The following is a 17,830-nucleotide window of genomic DNA, read 5'->3' on the forward strand; positions in this document are numbered from 1 at the left end:
GAAACCCTCGTGGTTCTGGTCACTGTCAGAGACAGGATAATGGACTGATTGAATCATTGGTCTGATGTAATGAAATGGTTTGCTAAAATTTAAATATTTTACATTTACACCTCTCTTCATCACTAATTTTGTAACTGTGTCCTGAAAAAAAAACAACAATCAAGTTTCTCTTATAAGTTATGGCTCTGTATAAGCCCATTGGTGTGGTGAATTGTTCATCACTTAGAGTCTTTAAATCAAGACGGAATATCTTTGAAAGATGTGCTCTAGCTCAAACAGAAGTTACGGGGTTGATGCAGAAGTTATAGTTTGGGGTTCTTTGGCCTGTGTTGTGCAGGGGATCAGACTAGATGACCATAATGGTCCCTTCTGGCCTTAAAATCTATTAACAATGTCTATTGTTCATGATCCCACTAGCCCCAAAATAATGACCCCCCCCAAAGTATTTTTACCAGTACTTTACTAACAGCACAGTAATTACCAGGCTCATTTTTCTTTGCTTTTTTAAAATATCAGCATTATAGTTTCTTATCTCCAGGCAATCAGTACCTCCCAAGGTTTCCATTCGTTTTCAAAATCAAATGTCAGTGGTACATGACATCTGGGTCAGCTGATTTGTGCATGTTCACATTTATAAGTATTCATTTACCTGCCTGTTATGAAGAGCTTCTTAATTGTGTCAGTGTTTTCCTGTTCCATCAACCTCATATCATCACCATCTAGTTTTAACTGGGAGGTCACTCCGTTCTGTGAGTTCTTGCTTGGTTCCCTTTCCAAAACTGCTCTGTAAAGGGAAGACTGTTTATTGAAACCTGAGATATTTGAGCAGTTCCTCATGAAGCCACTTTTCCTGTTACTTGCATTTTTCTTTTCCTGAGGATTTGCAGTCCGCTATTCCCTACTTACGCTCTTCCTACAGGATTCCCCAGTCACTTTCCATTCTAGTGAATTTGAATACGCCTTCCAGTCGCACCTTATTCACTATGTCCCAGATTTTAAAAGGTATTGAGGCATTGCTGTACTCACTATTGTAATGCCTAACTGATTTAGGAGCCTAAATCTCATTTTCAAAAGTGATTTTAGGCACTTAGGAGCCAAAATTCCATTGATAAGCAATGGGATTAGGATACCTAAGGGTGTAAATCACTTTTGCAAATTGAATTTAGGCTCCTAAATCAGTTAGGCATTACAGTGCTGAGTGCAGGAATGCGCGAATACCTTTAAAAATCTGGGCCTAGATTTCCTAATAAATGCACTCAAGATTCCTTACTTACCTTGCATGCCGTGTTTAGAAGTTGCAGGTCAGACCCATAAACATTAGGATAGTTGTGCCAATTTTGGGATGGGTGGCTGCTTTGAAGGGAGGTACATCACAAGTCAGACATCTCGTTTAACCCTCTCCTTCTGGATTCCTGCAGGGCAGCTATCTCCCCCAGCTGGGGATTACCAGGAGAAGGTGGGTGGGGATGAAGTAGAGTTGTTGTTCTATCATAAGTGATGAGTGATTGTAGGAAGGAAAAATGTTTATTCCTGAGCAGTTAGTTTTTGTTCTTGTTTGCGGTGTTCAGTTTTTCTATCTAGAATGAACGTATAACTATAATTAAAGTGTCCATTAAAGAAATGTGTGCTGCACTGTTGAACTTCTGCAAAAGTCCATATGAAATGGGTAAATGTATTTAATTAGTATCTAAATTACCAGTATAAATATCAAATGAATTCAGGATGGCAAGAGGCTTTACATTCCCAGGAGGCTAGTTGCTGCGTACTGCTGTAATCCCAGCTGTGTGACTATCATACCAGCTAAAGGAGCCAAATGTCAGGTGTGATTCAGAGGTGGTGGAGCCAAGGGGAAATGCAAAGGAGTTTAGTGAAGCTAGGGAGATGGGCACCTTACATGAGCCAGGGAGTGATAACAAACTAAACCTTCTAATAAAGGTAACAGTGCATGGAGCTGTACGCAACATTTAGAGCAGCAAATTATGTAGTAACTATGTGTTTTATATCTGTAACTAGCTGGCAGTGCTTTCTGGGGTTTATAATTCCATCATGGATCTTTGCTCAGAGTTGGAACTTTACATACCACAGAAAATAGAGAAGCTGATTGCAGGGCCGCCCAGAGGGGGGGGCAAGAGGGGCAATTTGCCCCAGGCCCCGAGCCCCACAGGGGCCCCCACCAGAGTTTTTCAGGGCCCCTGGAGCGGGTCCTTCACTCGCTCCGGGGGGCCCCGAAAACTCTTGCGGGGCCGGGCGCAGGAGCTTCTTCTGCTCCCGGTCTTCGCCGGCGGGGAGTCCTTCGGCTCCGGGGCGGAAGGACCCCCCGCTGGCGAATTACCGCCGAAGACGGAGCGGGACCCGCCGCCGAAGGTCAGCCCGGTCTTTGGCGGTAATTAGGCGGCGGGGGGCCCTTCCGTTCCGGGACCCGCGGCCGAAGTGCCCCGCAGACCCGCGGCGGGGGCCCCCCCTGCCGAATTACCACGGAAGACCGGGCTGCCCTTCGGCGGCGGGTCCGGCTCGGCGGTAATTCGGCAGCGGGGGGGGGGGGGCACCGCGGGTCTTCGGGGCACTTCGCCCGCGGGTCCCGGAACAGAAGGGCCCCCCGCCGCCGAAGACCCTGGGCCCCCGGAATCCTCTGGGCGGCCCTGGCTGATTGTCTCCAGTGATTCTTCTGTGCTCTGCAGTTCAAAAAGGAGCTTCATTTTCTCAAGTGGAAATGTGCAGAGTCTTTAGTTCAGAAGGTGGGTGGTTACCTTGGAGAGAAAAATGCAGCTAAAAAGCCCACCAAGAGCGATTTCGTTGTAGAAAGGTGTGTGGCTTCACTCCTGTCGGAAGTAATGACACGTGGTGACTGCTTTTAATGGGTACTCCCCACATGTTGCTGAAGTAGCCATGTTGCTTTCTGAGGCCATGAGCAGCTTTCCACAGTTACTGGGCAGACTGCACCTTTGACTGCTCCCGGTCTTTCTGAGCGCACTCCCTCTAAATGTCAGGTCTGTAGCAGTCACCCGTCTCTGGGAATGGAATCAGCGCAGGGAGCTGGACTAGAGCTCTCGAGGTCCTGTCCACCCCTGTATTTCTGTCATTCTCCCACTCTGACTGACTGGGCCCTGGGTTGCATTCTCCTGTGCATCATCCGTGAGTTGCCTCAGCAAGTCTGACTTCTGTCCAAACCCTGCAGCTCTGTTCCCTCCGGGGCAATGACAGTGGTATCTGGTGACCAAACAGCCTCCTTAAATCCACATACTTATTTAGAACAAAAGCATTTTGGAGAAAACATATCTTAAAAACGATATAATGGACTATATGCATGTCTTAAGCTTACCAGGTATATAACCATCTTCGACAGGGGGACCTTGGTTGGACTCACTCCATGCAGACTTCTCCTCCCTAGACTAGAGCCTCTCAGTTTCAGCCCTGTGCCCTGTCAGAGCTCTCTGACAACTCCCTGGATAGCCCCTGGTAACTTACCCTCCCACCCCCACTTGGCAGGAATCAAGTCACTTTAACTCTTTATAGCCCTTTGCTGGTTGAGACAGGATCGTGAAGTTAACGCTTTGCCCCATTGTCTTGCAAGTATGTGCTTAGGCATTCTTATCTGGGAAGCCATTACGTGGCCTTCATGCATTGGACCCTATTAAATTTGAGATTATGGACATATAATAAACAGTCCAATTCCCCCAGTGTAAATTAGATCGATCTGTTACACAGGAAATTCAAATAACCCCTATATACAATAACTTACTCCTACGACTAGTTACCTATAGTGTTCATAAAATTGTTACATCTCAATGTTCATAACATGGGAAATAGTGGCCACTTTGAGTAAGGGAGTGTTGTTGATATAATGGAAAACATAGGGAAACATTGTTAATAACTTTGCTTAATTAGAACCTAATTTCTTCAAAGGCATATTTGAAGGCATTTGGCAATGAGTTTTAACTATATGAAAACTCTGAAGGATAAAAAACTTTCCTTTATGAGCAAAAAGAGTCTGGAAAATGTTCTCACGTTGGGGAAAAATTTCTTAAAACCCATTTCTTATCATTTTAACTCATAAATGCAGTAACAGATTTAGTTGACAGTCCCCAGAAAATTCAATCTTCACTCACAGATTAGGTGCTGTAAATTTGGGGAGGAAACATTTGTTCTTCACTGAGGTTGAATTGCAACGATAGGTGAAAAACTGAATCCAACTTTCATATAGAGGCAATAAGAACATAAGAAAGGCCGTACCGGGTCAGACCAAAGGTCCATCTAGCCCAGTATCTGTCTACCGACCAGCAGCCATCCTGAGAAAAGAAGCTAAAATCAAGATGGCCTACTTTGCTAACAGTATGCATATCAGGTGTCCACTATGCATTCATAGAACAACTGCAAAGGAGAGGGGGGTCACAAAATTGCCCATTTCAACTTAACATGTTAAAGTTTGATTCCCTTAACACAATGTCCTTAGCTATAGATCAGAAATATGGGCGTTGAATAATAAATTTTATGACAAATTTTGTTGAAGTAAATATACTTTATAAGTGTTGTAGCGTGTCTTAGTATATTTTAAGTGGAAAAATGAAAATAAGCCAAATCAGAGAATAATAATTCAAACAGAAAAATAGGTAACATCTGTACTAGCAGCCATGCTAGAAAGTGGCTCTCCATTTAAATGGCCATGGGGAGCAAGACATATGAGTGTTAACTTGATGCTGCTAAGATGCATAAACTCGCCTTGGTCCCAATTGTCTTGTTCAACTTGATTGTTTAATGTTCTAACATGGCAGTTTAAAGCTATAACCCCTCTTTATGTGGTTAAACAATTCAGCCAAGATTTTCACAAATGACTAGTGATTTGGGGGCTATCTGATTTCTTGGGTGCCCAACTGAGATTCTGTAAGGGCTGATTCTGTAAGGGCTGATTTTTCAGAAAGCACTGAGCACCTCCCTCTGAAAATCAGATCCCTTTAAAGTGTGTAAAGAATCTTGGCATCCAAAATATGAGTCAATTCTGAAAATCTTGGCTTTTTTCCCCCCCTTTCTTCCCTAAACTTTCTTTTTTTCCCATGGGAAATCTTTTTTGTTTGTTTCAGGTATCTCATTTTTTCTATAGAAAGGTGATTACAAATAAAATAATTTCTAATTGCATTGATGGAAATAACTTAACCAAAATTTTAATTAACAAAATATACAACTGCACTTGGTTTTGAAGTCTGTGCCTTTAAAAAGCAAGGCTAGCACATGATCTGTTAAGTTACACAGACTTTGCTAGACTGCTAGGCAACCCTTCAGGTTTCTATCTTGTTCTGTCAATGCAATAGAAATATATTAAGAAATGGAAAGAGTTATACATTTTGAACAAAGCGTATTCCTCAGTTCATACTAAAGTCAAGTCTACACTATCACTTATGTTGCCAAAACTTATATCGCTCAGATGTATGAAAAAAAACCAACCCAACAACCCCTGAGTGACATAAGTTTTGCCAGTGTAAGCACTCGTGTGCATGGCGCTATATCGGCAGGAGACACTCTCCCACTGACATAGTTACTGCTGCTCATTTAGGTGGTTTTATTATGTCAACAGGAGAGTTCTCTCCCATCGGCATAGAGTGGCTACAGGAGTGATCTTACAATGTCACAGCTGTACTGGTACTGGTACAGCTGTGCCACTGTAAGCTTGCTAATGTAGACATGGCCTAAGAGAGGGATACTACACGTATGGAATATGTTGTGAAAAATAGGAAATCATTCCCTGTTTTGTTTCTTCAACAATAGATTGAGGATGAAAATGTTCTATATGTTTCTCCATGGGTGGGACACCTACTAAAATAACACCTTTCCTTTATTTTTTAATGTGATGTAGATGTGACTAGGTTTGTACAAAAACCCAGAAAGGCTAAGGTATCAGTGCCTGGTGTTGTTGGGGCAATAAAACAGATTCCTTAGTCTATACAGATAGTAACTGGGGATTTATTTTAAACAAGACCGAGTTCTGACAGCGACTCCTCATATAAGTTATCACACCCTGGGATGACTAAACACAGTCCAGCTGGCTAAGACATGTTCCTGTGACCAGAAATAGTCTCAGAAGTTGACCCACTTGACCACTTGCCATGACCCTGTTCAATTCAGCTAGATTTCGTTTCTCAGCTTAAGAGACAGAGTCCTCACCTCCCTCTTTCATCTCCTCTCAGCGGCCACTTCTCTCTCTCTCAGACTGTGAGGGGCTGACATACTGTTCTTGCCACCTCACTTCACTAACAAATCTGAGCAGTCACGTGATTTATTTCCATACCATTTTTTTGCCTTCAGGGCCTCTCTGCTGGGTGCAATGGCACCATGTGCATCATCGGAGCTTTAATATGTCCAAGGGTCCTTGTCAGCTGCAGACAGGCACTTTAAAAGGACATTGTCAGGCTGATTTTGACACAACATTTAGTCTATGTAGAAACAAGATTTAATGGGGCCTAAAGTGAGCGCAACAGAAATGTGTGTAGATTTAAAAAAAAAAAATCCAATGTAAAAATATTTTTTGTTTGGATTTAAACATTCCTCTGCCTTGTTTTGGAACCCAAACTTTTCAGCATTGTGGTAGTGCATAAAACCCAGGAAGGGAACCTGACAAGAACCTGGCTAGAAACAAAAGTGAAATTGAGTACTTTACTTTCATTGCCCTGCCTGGGCGAAATGTAAAAAGTAAACAAGCAAGAATCAGTGGTAAAAAGCAAAATGTGATGTTTTTAAATCTTTCAGTTTTATTAGAGTATGGTGGTGGTAAGAACTCGGGATATTCAGCTTACTTGTTTTTGTGATGAGATTTTTTTTAACCCCCCTTAAATGGCAATGCAGCAGAACCACCAGCATATCCAGACACATGATGTCATCTTTAAAACACTGTGTGTGGGTGGAGGGGATCCTGGCGTGGATCAGAATCTGGGTCAAGCCCTTAAAAAGAAGATGGGGCAAGAGAAGAAGTGGTTGCAGAGGAAGAGAGGAGATGACTGCCTCATGAAGAAGGGGTTGTGTCTCTCATCAAATCCATCCCTCTCTCAAGTTCCTTTTTCGACCTGCAGGACCATAATTTTCCTCCCCTTCAGTCAGTCATGAGTACACACATGCGCACACACAGTATACTTCCATATGCAGCTTATTTCATAAGGGTTCAGCATTCTGGCCTCCTTAACCCTCTCTTTTGTTGTCTCTCCTTCCAGGGATGCTGGTGCGGGAGGTCCAGATCGAGGTATCACGGCAGCAGGTGGAGGAGCTCTTTGGTTTAGAAGATTACTGGTGTCAGTGTGTGGCATGGAGCTCTGCTGGGACCACGAAAAGCCGAAGGGCCTACGTCCGGATAGCATGTAGGTGTCATGCACACTTATCATTCATCGCAGCCCCTGTCTCTATCTCTGTCACGTGCTCCTTCTTGCCAGCCTGTCCCCACACTGTGCCTAGGAAATCCTTTTCATCTGCCCTAGTGGGGATTTCCCTCCCAATATAGTTCCATGACTCCTCCTTTCCCACTGCCTGCCACCATAAGTCAGCTTACCCAGGATAACCACTGAGGTAGATGCTCCCATTTAATGAGCCAGTGGGGTTCACTCAGTGTGGCAGAGCCCCATTCCCCCATTCCACCACCCTGCTGGACTTAGTGGATAGGGTCAGTGCCGTCTAGTGGTTACAGGATTAGGGCTGGGAACTCCTGAGAACTGTTCTCAGCTCTAGCATTGACTCCAGGTGTGACCTTGGGTAAGTCATGTACCCTCTCTGTACCTCAGTGTTCGCACCTGTAAATGGAGATAAACTTACCTGTCTTACTAGGGTGTTGTGGTAATTAACTAGTTAATGTTTGTATAGCACTTTCAACATGCTCAGCACTTACATGGTGCTTCATTATTTTTAGCAACCTGACAAGTTAGCACCTCAGCCACAGAGGTGATTTGCCTGATTCAGCAACTTTAAATCCTACATCCCGGCTTGTCCTCCTGTGGTGTTTCCTTTACCAAGTGAATAGCTCATGCCTTCTTAGGGTGGGAGGACTCTACTACTGGGCTATTCTGCCACCCAAAGGATGTAAGAGGTGATTCTCTTGACAAGGGGAGAGCTGGGGAAACAGTGCATTGCAGTGTGGAAATTTCAGTTCTGCCAATAGAGAAGTTGTTCTGTGATTAAAGATGCTTCCCTATAGAAGCATCATGCTGAATATTGAGAGTCCATATGGAAACCTACTTTAAGAATATGTTACAGTTGCACTGTGTACAGCTTGCACGAGGGAGCCCCCTTCCCCATATGCACTAGCTACACAGCTGAGCAAGGCAATATGCACCTTCCCCTTCTGCAGAGCTCCTAGGTGCATCTTAGACCATATCTACACTATGAAAACTATAATGGCATAGTTATAGCCAGGGCTTTGGAGCTGTGCTCCAGCTCCAGGCAAAAACCTGCAGCTCCACTGCTCCAGAGCTGCTCCACACTCCAGCTCTGGGCTCCGCTCCAAAGCCCTGGATAGCACCGTACATCTGCCAGCATAGCCCCATAATGTAGATACAGCCTACACCAATGGAAGGGGTTTTCCGTCGCTATAGTAGGCACACCACCTTTTCGCGCGCTGGTAGCTAGGTTGGGGGAAGAATTCTTCCACTGACCTAGCCGCAGCTACGCTACAGGTTAGGTCAGCATAACTGCGCCGCTCGAGGATGTGGCTATCTCACCCGCTGAGTGCCATAGAGATGTCGACGCAAGTTTTAAGTTTAGACCAGTCTTAGTGGGCCTCCCTCTTGCACACTTTACAAAGGCTACAGTAGCCCCTTTGTACCTTTCCATGAGATAGCTGCGTTAGCTGTGTGTGCACCTCAGTGCCTCGGAGGGACTGAAAGCAGGGCTATTTAGGGTGGAAACTGTTAGGCTGTTTTATCTGTAACAGTTGCTTTTCCCCTGCTGCAGCAACTGCAATGTTCTCAGCCTTCAAGGCAGTTTTGACACTAAGTGATGCTTCCTGCTCTCAGTTGACAGTAAGGCCACAGCTAGGAAAAAAAGCTGTCTGTTTCTTAGGAACACACAGCACTTTTTTTTTTTAACTTGCCTGCTTTGAGGCTACATGAAAAGCCTTCTCTTGTCTCCTTTCCAAAATGGTTCCCAGCTCGGTGACATTTGCTAATGGACCTCTGGGTTTCCCGAAGTAGCCCTGTGGCAGTCAGCCTGCGCATGTTACACACCCCATAAAAGAGTGTGTGTGTGTAGGGGGAATGGGGATCACAAAAAACGTTGGTGACCAATCACACTGAGCTTGAGTTGGAGCAATGCTTGTTGGAAGCAATTCCTATGGATTGCAGCGCCATCTAGTGAGGAAGGGTAGGACTAGTATCAGTTGCTCCTTTTTCTCTGCTGAGTGTAGCCCACGAATGTACAGCATGCCTTCACGTGGTGGTGGATTGGACTGCTTCTCCTCTTTCTTTTAACATCCCATGTGATCATCAGTAAGGACATATGTGTTCTATATACATAAGGCCCAGTTCTGCTGTCCTTATATTCACAATGAGTGATTCCTTACTATGCAACTGGTGCCAATGGCTTCAGTGGGATTATTCCTGAAGTAAGGTGCTGCTTACTGTAATGATGGTAGAATTTGGCTCATGGATAGCATGCTACTTATAGTACATATCACTGTAATATATGACCACTTTCTTATTAGATCCTATCTGACCTACTATGTCATTGCATATTCTGTAATTCCAAATGTTAACACATACAATATTTATGTATAATTCACTTAGAATAAAATAAATGCAATTTACATCTGACAAAGGCACAGTGCCAGATTTTCAAAAGTGCCCAGGTCCTGGGAGTTACTGGGAGATGGGGCCTTTTGAAAATCTGACCACTTCATTTAGGGACCTAACTGGAAGCAGCACCCTTCTGAAAATGTTGTGGCTCATTTAGGTGCTCAGACGGAGCTTTTGGGGGCTGAGCTCTTTTGAGAATCTGGCCCATGGATTTCCTTGAAATGCATAGTGCTACCTAATAGACAGCATGAGTTCCAGCTCAGAATGGTACATCACCCCTGTGAATTCAGCTGCTCCAACATGCACTGCCAGATGCTCAGTCCCTCTTTCACTAGTGCAGCAAACAGGGCTGGCTCCAGGCACTAGCTCAGCAAGCAGGTGCTTGGGGTGGCCAAGGGGAAGGAGCGGCACGTCAGGCTCTGCGGCGACAATTCGGAGGTGGGTCCCTCAGTCCCTCTCAAAGCGAAGGACCTGCCACCAAATTGCCGCCGAAGAAGAAAGCGGCGTGGTGGAGCTGCAGCCGATTGCAATCATGGCTTTTTTTTTTCCCCTGCTACTTGGGGCGGCAAAAACCCTGGAGCCGGCCCTGACAGCAAAGCAGCAAGCCCGTACTTCAGTGGTCCCCTTTCAGAAACACAAGACTTCATTTTGGATTGATTTTGATGAAAGAATGTGAAGTTTCTCGGCAGGAACATGCCACTCTGGCAATAGCGAACCAGCACGTCCCCCCTTCTCCCTGCTCTGAACAGTTCATTTAAGGCAAGGAGAGTGAATCCCATTTCAGGAATGGGAGAACACTCAAAATCATGTTTTATCCATGGGCAAGTGGATGTCAGCTCTTGTTCTGAGACATCCTCTGGCAGACTTGGCCTCTTTCTGCTGGAATATGATTCCATCCAGAAGACAAGCAAGCACCTGGGAAACAACATTTCTTACATTTGCAAGGATAAACTGGGGTGCAAAGGGCCCAGCTGGGTGGGTGGGGCAGGTAGTAGTGTTACCAGGAAAGAAGGGTGGAGGTGGTAGACAGGAAATCCCTGGGAATTCTGAGTGGGCTGGTCAGCAGGCTATTTTACAATAAACTCCTGATAGATTTTATCTCGCTGCAGGCTCCTCTGTCCATATACGGTGCCCCCAAGGTTTTGAGGGTTGCTCCATTCCTGTCACTGGCTGATAACACTTGGGGCTCATTTTTCTTTCCCAGACCTGAGGAAGAACTTTGACCAGGAGCCTCTAGGGAAAGAGGTTCCACTGGAACATGAGGTGTTACTGCAGTGCCGCCCCCCGGAGGGGGTGCCAACAGCAGAGGTAAGCTGTGCTCTCTCTCTCACACCTCCCAACAGCAGAGCTGGCCTGAGGGGCCACACCAGGTAGAAGGTGCCAGCATGCTGGGGACATATTTTACTCACACAGGAAAAACTCTACTCACCTGAGTGCTCATACATTTTAGAACAGCTATTTCCCCCCAGCAGCTTTGCCCAAATAGACCAGATTTTCCATTGACACTGACCCTGGCAGACAACCCTCAGCAGCGCAAAATCCTCTTCCTAGCGAGGGATTACGACAGGGGAGGCTGCGCCATCCCCAGTCCACTGGGGGCCTTCAGTCGAGCAGCAGCATCCCCAAAATGGGCAGCACTGCCAGGAGATGGGGTATGGTCAGATCAGCAGAGGGATCCACAGATGACTAGAGCTGCCCTCCCTTGGCAGAAAACCCTACAGAACACTGTCTGCCCTTGGCTGGCTGTAGCCCCCAGAGATGTAATGGGCTAGACTGGCCCAATAAAGCCGACTTCCCTGCCCCAGCAGGAGCGACACCATTTCACTGCCAGGCTGCCAGCCCCCCCCCCCCCCCATTCCTCTCCATGCAGGCTGACTCATGAAAACACTCCTGCAGTCCAGTGGGAAGGAAGGAATGCTAAGCACATTTCCTCTCCCACCTGCAGTCTCTGTTTATGGCTGTCCTGGTGGGTGTTAGTCTGGAGAGACTCCACCCTCTTAGATTTGCGGGAGCGGCTGGTTTGTTTCTGAGAGCACCTGTAACTGCTGGAAATATCTTTCCACCTGCTGGAGGCGGACGCTGGAATAGCTTTTACAAGGCTCCTGGCATAGCTTGTATTTTGCCAGTTTTAGCAGACACAGCTTTCTGTTATAGACTTTACTGCCCTGCCCCCTTTACTGCTGTGGTTTTTGTTTATCTTTAATCAGAGGCTATGGGAATTTACTGGTAACCAACCCCTCCCACATGCCCTCCCTGCCTCCCTCAGCTGGACACAGCTGTGGCTTCAATGAGGCCTGATCATGAAGGTGAATAATTGCTAGCCAGCCTGCTACATTCACCATCGTGATCCATTAATAAAACAGCACAAGCTATTTCCAAGCCACATTTGGGGACGCAGCCTCCCTCAAACTCCGGTCAGCCCACAGCACTTGCATCTTCCCCATTGTCCCTTGCAATGCCTTGCTAACACCTCAGCAGTGTGCCAGTTAAGTTCCAGCGAGGAGCAAGGGAGAGCATATGAAATAGATTGGGCACATCTTTGCAGATGGATTGGGGCCATGATGGATGGCCTCGTGTAGGCCGTCAGCTTCCATTATTCAGCAAAACTGTTTATTTTGGGCAGTGAATCTGTTATTCTGACATCTAATAACACACTTAACCTCAACACCTGTTCAGCCCATGCCTCCCTCCTGTACATGCTCATCTGCCGTTAACCCCTTGCAGGACTGATTGGGAAGAAAAGAAAGCACAGAATGATTTGTTTAAACGCTATGGGTAAAAATGAGCGAGTGAGGCCTGGAAAGAAAAGTTCATGGATTCTCCTACCAAGGCAGGACCTTTCCCCAAGGCCAGTCGCCTTTCCTCCGTGCTCCAGTAATTCAGTGCAGTACTATTAGCATCACCGTGAGTGTGCTCTGTGTGAGAGAAGTTTCTGACCTGTCATCTCTCATAGAAAAAGCAATTAGATGGACAAACCAGACTAGTGCCAGCCCAGCTTGTAGGGGAGGTGAGAACAGTTCTTGATTAGTAAACAAACCCCCCATTTTTGGTTTTGATTGGTAAACAAAACTCACATGCCTCATGCTGTCAGCATATCTCCAGGCAACGCAAGCCTCATTCTTGTATGGAATTTGTTGACCGTTGCAACTTTTTTGATAATGTGTAAATAAGCAACACCTAAAAGCCCCAGGAAAGGTTATTTTAAATCTTAATTTTTTTTCTTTCTCTTTCCCACCCGCATGTACTTTAACAAGCCCCTGCACACTGACTGACACAGACATACGTACACACATTAGAGAGGCAGTGTTCTTCAGTGGGGAGAGCACTGGCCTGGGACTTGGGTTCTATTCCTGGTTGCTGGCTTCATCACTGTGCTAGTGACCTGATGTATGGCCATGGGCATGTCACTGTATCTCTCTGTGCCTACCTTTTCCCTCCAGCGCTGTTTTGTCAACTTAAATTGTAAGACCTTCGGGGCAGGGACCAGAGTCTCACTATGTGTTTGTACAGTGCCTGGCACAGTGGAGTTCCAATTTCTTGTTGCAGCCTCTAGGTGCTATTGTAATACAAACAGTTAATAACTAACACTCTCTGAGCTCTCTCCTACATATACTAATTCTCTCAGAGAAAGACACACACACGTGCACACACTCCGTCACACACAATTTGCACATACCCCTCCCAAGTAGCCTGCACTAGTGCACAGCAGAAACAAATCAGCAACACTATAACCCGAGTGGGATATGTGGTGTGCACTCAGTTGTCCCCACCGAAGGAGGCTATATTACCCCAAACTCTGCCAGTGTGGGGAAGAGCCAACTAGAGGGCCGGCTGCCTAGACATGGCGCTGCAAATGCTAAAGCAAACAAAGCTAAGGGCAACAACTGGGCAAAGCAAGCAAAGGCACCTGTGGTTAGCAGGACCTGGTTGCTGCATCTCACAGAGCATTTCCCCTCTACTGATTGGCAGGACATCTGAGCACAGGGAGATGTGCCAGCTCATGCTCAGAGTGTGACCACCATGAACGCACAGTCCCAGCAATGGACTCGCCGAGGAGCTGCATGATGACATCACGCCTCATAGGGCTATACCTTGCTCACTCCTAGTTCTGATTCATAGATTCCAAGGGCAGAAGGGACCATTGTGATCATGTGGTCTGACCTCCTGTATAGCACAGGCCATAGAACTTCCTCAAAATAACTCCTAGATTAGATCTTTTAGGCAAACATCCAATCTTGATGTAAAGATGGTCAGTGATGGAGAATCCACCATGACCCTTGGTAAATGGGTCCAGTGGTTAATTACCCTCACTGTTAACAATGTAGATCTTATTTCCAGTCTGAATTTGTCTAGCTTCAACTTCAGAGCCCATTTCCCCCTCTTCTTTGAGTCCTATTCCTGCTCGTCTCCTTCTGTGTGTCAATCAAATTGCCTTCTACTCTGTAGTTTTCCTTACCACCCCGGTGCAGGGTCCTTCCTGTATAATTAAAGCAACTGGACCCTGATTTGGTTTACACCCTGCTTACACCATTTGTAAGCCAGCATTGTGGTGGGGACCATATGGCGTTCCGGTTTCTTTCCTAGCCCGTGTCCCCACTCCCGTTAGCCACATCCCATGTTAATTGTCTCTTCATCCCTGCACCTACTGACCAGCATTCACTTTGTGCTAGGGGAGCACAGTAGCTCAGGAAAGAGCCAGCATGCTTCACATCTCTTTAGTACACCTTCCCCTTCTCTCATTCTGTGCAATGAGCAGGATGGTTGAGGCCACCTTCTCACTCACTCACCTAGCTATTTATCATTTCTTTTCCTGGGAGTGCAATGATGGATTTTGAGTGGTGTTCTCAGAGATTTAGCCAAGCGATTTCTGGTAGTGACAATGGGCGCTGGATGTTTAACTCTGTAATCTTGCCTTCTCATGATGATATCTAATTGCCTCTGATTCTCTTTCTCTTTTTTTCTCCTTCCTCTGTTTTCTTTTAATAACTTTACCAACCCTGTCATCTCTTTTATTTTTCTCTGTCTTTCCTTTCCTTCCTTCCTTTCTCCTCCTTTTTTCTGCCTTTCTAGGTGGAGTGGCTGAGGAATGAGGATGTTATTGACACCACCCGAGACACCAACTTCCTGATAACCATAGATCATAACCTCATAATCAAGCAGGCCAGGCTTTCAGACACCGCCAACTATACCTGTGTGGCCAAGAACATTGTGGCCAAGCGCCGGAGCACCACAGCTACTGTCATCGTCTATGGTACTGACCCTTTCTTCTTAGGAAAGCAGGGATTAGCCATAGTGTGTGTCCACAAGCCCAGGGGAGCCTAATATGATTATCTGTGGCTTTATCTGTAGAAGTACCAGAGTTATCAGCTAATGCACATGCCTGATGTGAGGCGTAGAACTCATGCCATTCAGTGTCAGAAACACAGACATCTTGAGCTGAAGGAGATGTTCCATCAGCTTATACCAGTACTAAAGTTTATTCTTAGGCTTTTGAAAGCAAACCTGAAACTAGCGGGGGGGGGGGGGGGAAGCCTTGCTTGGTTGCTAGTTTTGAGACAAACCTGGCTGGTTCACTGAAATGTATACATTGTGCTTCAAGTGAAGCTGGGCTGCATCGTTTGAGCAAACCTAGACAAGTTTTGCAAGGAAACCAGATGAAATGCTGGATTTGGCTGAGTTTTGCTTTGAGTTTTACATATGAGAAACCCAAAGCAAAACTCAGAGGGTGCGAACCACAGTGAACTCAAATGAAAGGATAAAAGTCCAAGCAATCTGTCTCTATTCAATTTCTGGAGCAAAGTAGTGGCCGTTTTCTGCTCTGTTCCACTGAAAAGCTCTCCAAGAGAGAAGTTAAAACTCCTAGGCCAGCAGTGCTGGGGTAAATCAGTGCAGCTCCAGTGAGGTGAGAAACCAGGAACATTTAAAAAATGTTCAGGGTTTTTCAATCATCTGGAGTTGGGAGGTGCTCACTTAGAAGGCGCATCTTTATTCGTTGGAGTGTTGTGAATGGGGGGGAGGGTCAGATTAAAGGAGCCTGGTGATTGGCTGGTGTGGATCAGTCTAGGGAGCTGGAAAAGAGTAGGTACAGCCCTCACCTTGTTTAGTGACCCCTCCAGGTGGGTCCATGGAACTGTAATGTTCACTCCACCAGCAGCTTTCCCTGTTGGCTATAGTGACTGCTAGGGTGGGAGAGGACAAAAGTGGCTAGACTGGTGCTGGGACACGAGTATGATGTTACTCCTGGGCTCTGAGTTTTTAAGCAGCATGTTTGTTCCTGTTTCCTTCTCTGTACACAGTGAATGGTGGCTGGTCCACCTGGTCAGAATGGTCTCAATGCAACAACCGCTGTGGCCGTGGCTGGCAGAAGCGCACCCGGACCTGCACCAACCCAGCACCTCTCAATGGTGGTTCCTTCTGTGAGGGGCAGCCCTTCCAGAAAATCGCCTGTACCACGATGTGCCCAGGTAAGGGCAATTCATGCAAGAGCCTGAGGCCAGCTGTAATCGTGGACATGTGCCTCCCCTCTTTGGATTGTCCAGTTCAGCACTATTTCTAGTGCTGCCCAGGGGCTTGTGGAGATGCTGTGTGTTGTGGAAGGGGCTCTGCAGGGAGGTCAGGGGGCGTGTGTCTCAGAGCAGCCTCCTTCCAACTAGTATGAAGTGACTTTTCCCTGTTGAAAACTCACATTGTGGGCTGTGAAAACTGAAGGTCCTAGACGTGAGAGCAGCCATGCACCTTACATTCCCCAGGCCGCTGCAAGACTGGGCTTGACATACAATGGACCTCCATAAGGACTCCCTCAAGTACCTAGGCTGGTAGAGCTGTCTCTTTTTCTAGATCGCCCTTCTCCCAAATGATCTGCCGAAGCCCTTCATCTAGAGAACAAGCCACCAGTGAGATGACCTTCCAGTTCTCAGCTGTTTGGGCTGCTAAAGCCAATTCACATATGCATTTCTGTAATGGCTTAGCCTCCCAATTCAGAGGTTATGCAGCAGCTGCCTCATCCTAAGGTTTCTTTTGATTGTTATCTGTTAGGATTAGAGAAGCCAAGTGCCTGCTGTATATACAATACTGATTCTAATCTCTCTGCTCCTTCCTCTAAACCTTCAATGAATTGTTTTCTGTGTGTGTGTGTGTGTGTGTGTGTTTTTCCTGGAACACAGTAGATGGAGCCTGGACAGAGTGGAGCAAGTGGTCAGCCTGCAGCACGGAGTGCACCCACTGGAGGAGCCGGGAATGCACTGCCCCATCCCCGAAAAACGGAGGCAAGGACTGCAGCGGAGCGTTGCTGGACTCCAAAAACTGCACCGATGGACTGTGCATGCAAAGTGAGTGAGCCAGTGTGGGGACAGCATAGGAGGGAGGGAGAGGGAGGAAAGGGATAACCAGGAAAAAAAACCCATGCTAATAGGGTTTTATTAAAAGGGAAGGCATTGCAAGCTGAAGGGTTTGTTCTGCCTTTGTCTAGGCCAGGAGTTCTCAAACTGGGGATCGGGACCCCTCAGGGGGTCGCGAGGTTATTACATGGGGGGCAGGGGGTCTCAAGCTGTCAACCTCCACCTCAAGCTCCACTTTGCCTCCAGCATTTATAATGGTGTTAAATATACAAAAAAGTGGTTTTAATTTATATGGGGGTGGGGGGTGGGGTTGCACTCAGAGGCTTGCTATTGAAAGGAGTTTCCAGTAGAAACATTTGAGAACCACTGGTCTAGGCAGCAGGCCCTATACCTGGTCTCCCATTCCGAGTGGGCACAGAATTCCAGCTCAAGATCATCTCTTCCCAGGGATTGCCCCCACAGCTCATTCCAGGTGGCCCCAGAAACCCAAACCCACTTTAGAGCTCCTCTTACTGCAAGTGACATTATAGACCAGGGTTGCTGTCAGCCTGTCTGACAGTATTGTCGACTTCATAAGCTTTTTACATCAGACAACCACAGGGAAATTCCAGACTGGATATCCAAGCCGATCTGGAATGGATTCTGTTTGCAGTGATGTACAGCACACAGCTGACTTGGAGAGGCAGTGACAGCAAGATGCACAAAGCCCTTTAACTGTAGGAAATAAAGGTTATT

At 46.4% G+C, this 17,830-nt stretch overlaps 1 protein-coding gene across 3 annotated transcripts in view; it reads left to right on the forward strand.

Moving 5' to 3' along the window:
• Window positions 1-17,830, forward strand: part of UNC5B (unc-5 netrin receptor B) — a 147,116-nt gene that overhangs the window by 107,909 nt on the left and 21,377 nt on the right. For all 3 annotated transcript variants that reach the window (XR_005583220.1, XM_039483049.1, XM_039483050.1), the window contains exons 3-7: window positions 7,194-7,337; window positions 10,963-11,066; window positions 14,829-15,009; window positions 16,055-16,222; window positions 16,922-17,086. Coding sequence is in view for 2 of the 3 variants with exons in the window: in XM_039483049.1 (XP_039338983.1) it covers window positions 7,194-7,337; window positions 10,963-11,066; window positions 14,829-15,009; window positions 16,055-16,222; window positions 16,922-17,086 (762 nt within the window). In the remaining variant the exon portion in view is untranslated. The remainder of the gene's footprint in view (window positions 1-7,193; window positions 7,338-10,962; window positions 11,067-14,828; window positions 15,010-16,054; window positions 16,223-16,921; window positions 17,087-17,830) is intronic.

Source organism: Mauremys reevesii, linkage group 7 (assembly GCF_016161935.1).
Source record: "Mauremys reevesii isolate NIE-2019 linkage group 7, ASM1616193v1, whole genome shotgun sequence".
NCBI classification, from domain to species: Eukaryota; Metazoa; Chordata; order Testudines; family Geoemydidae; genus Mauremys; species Mauremys reevesii.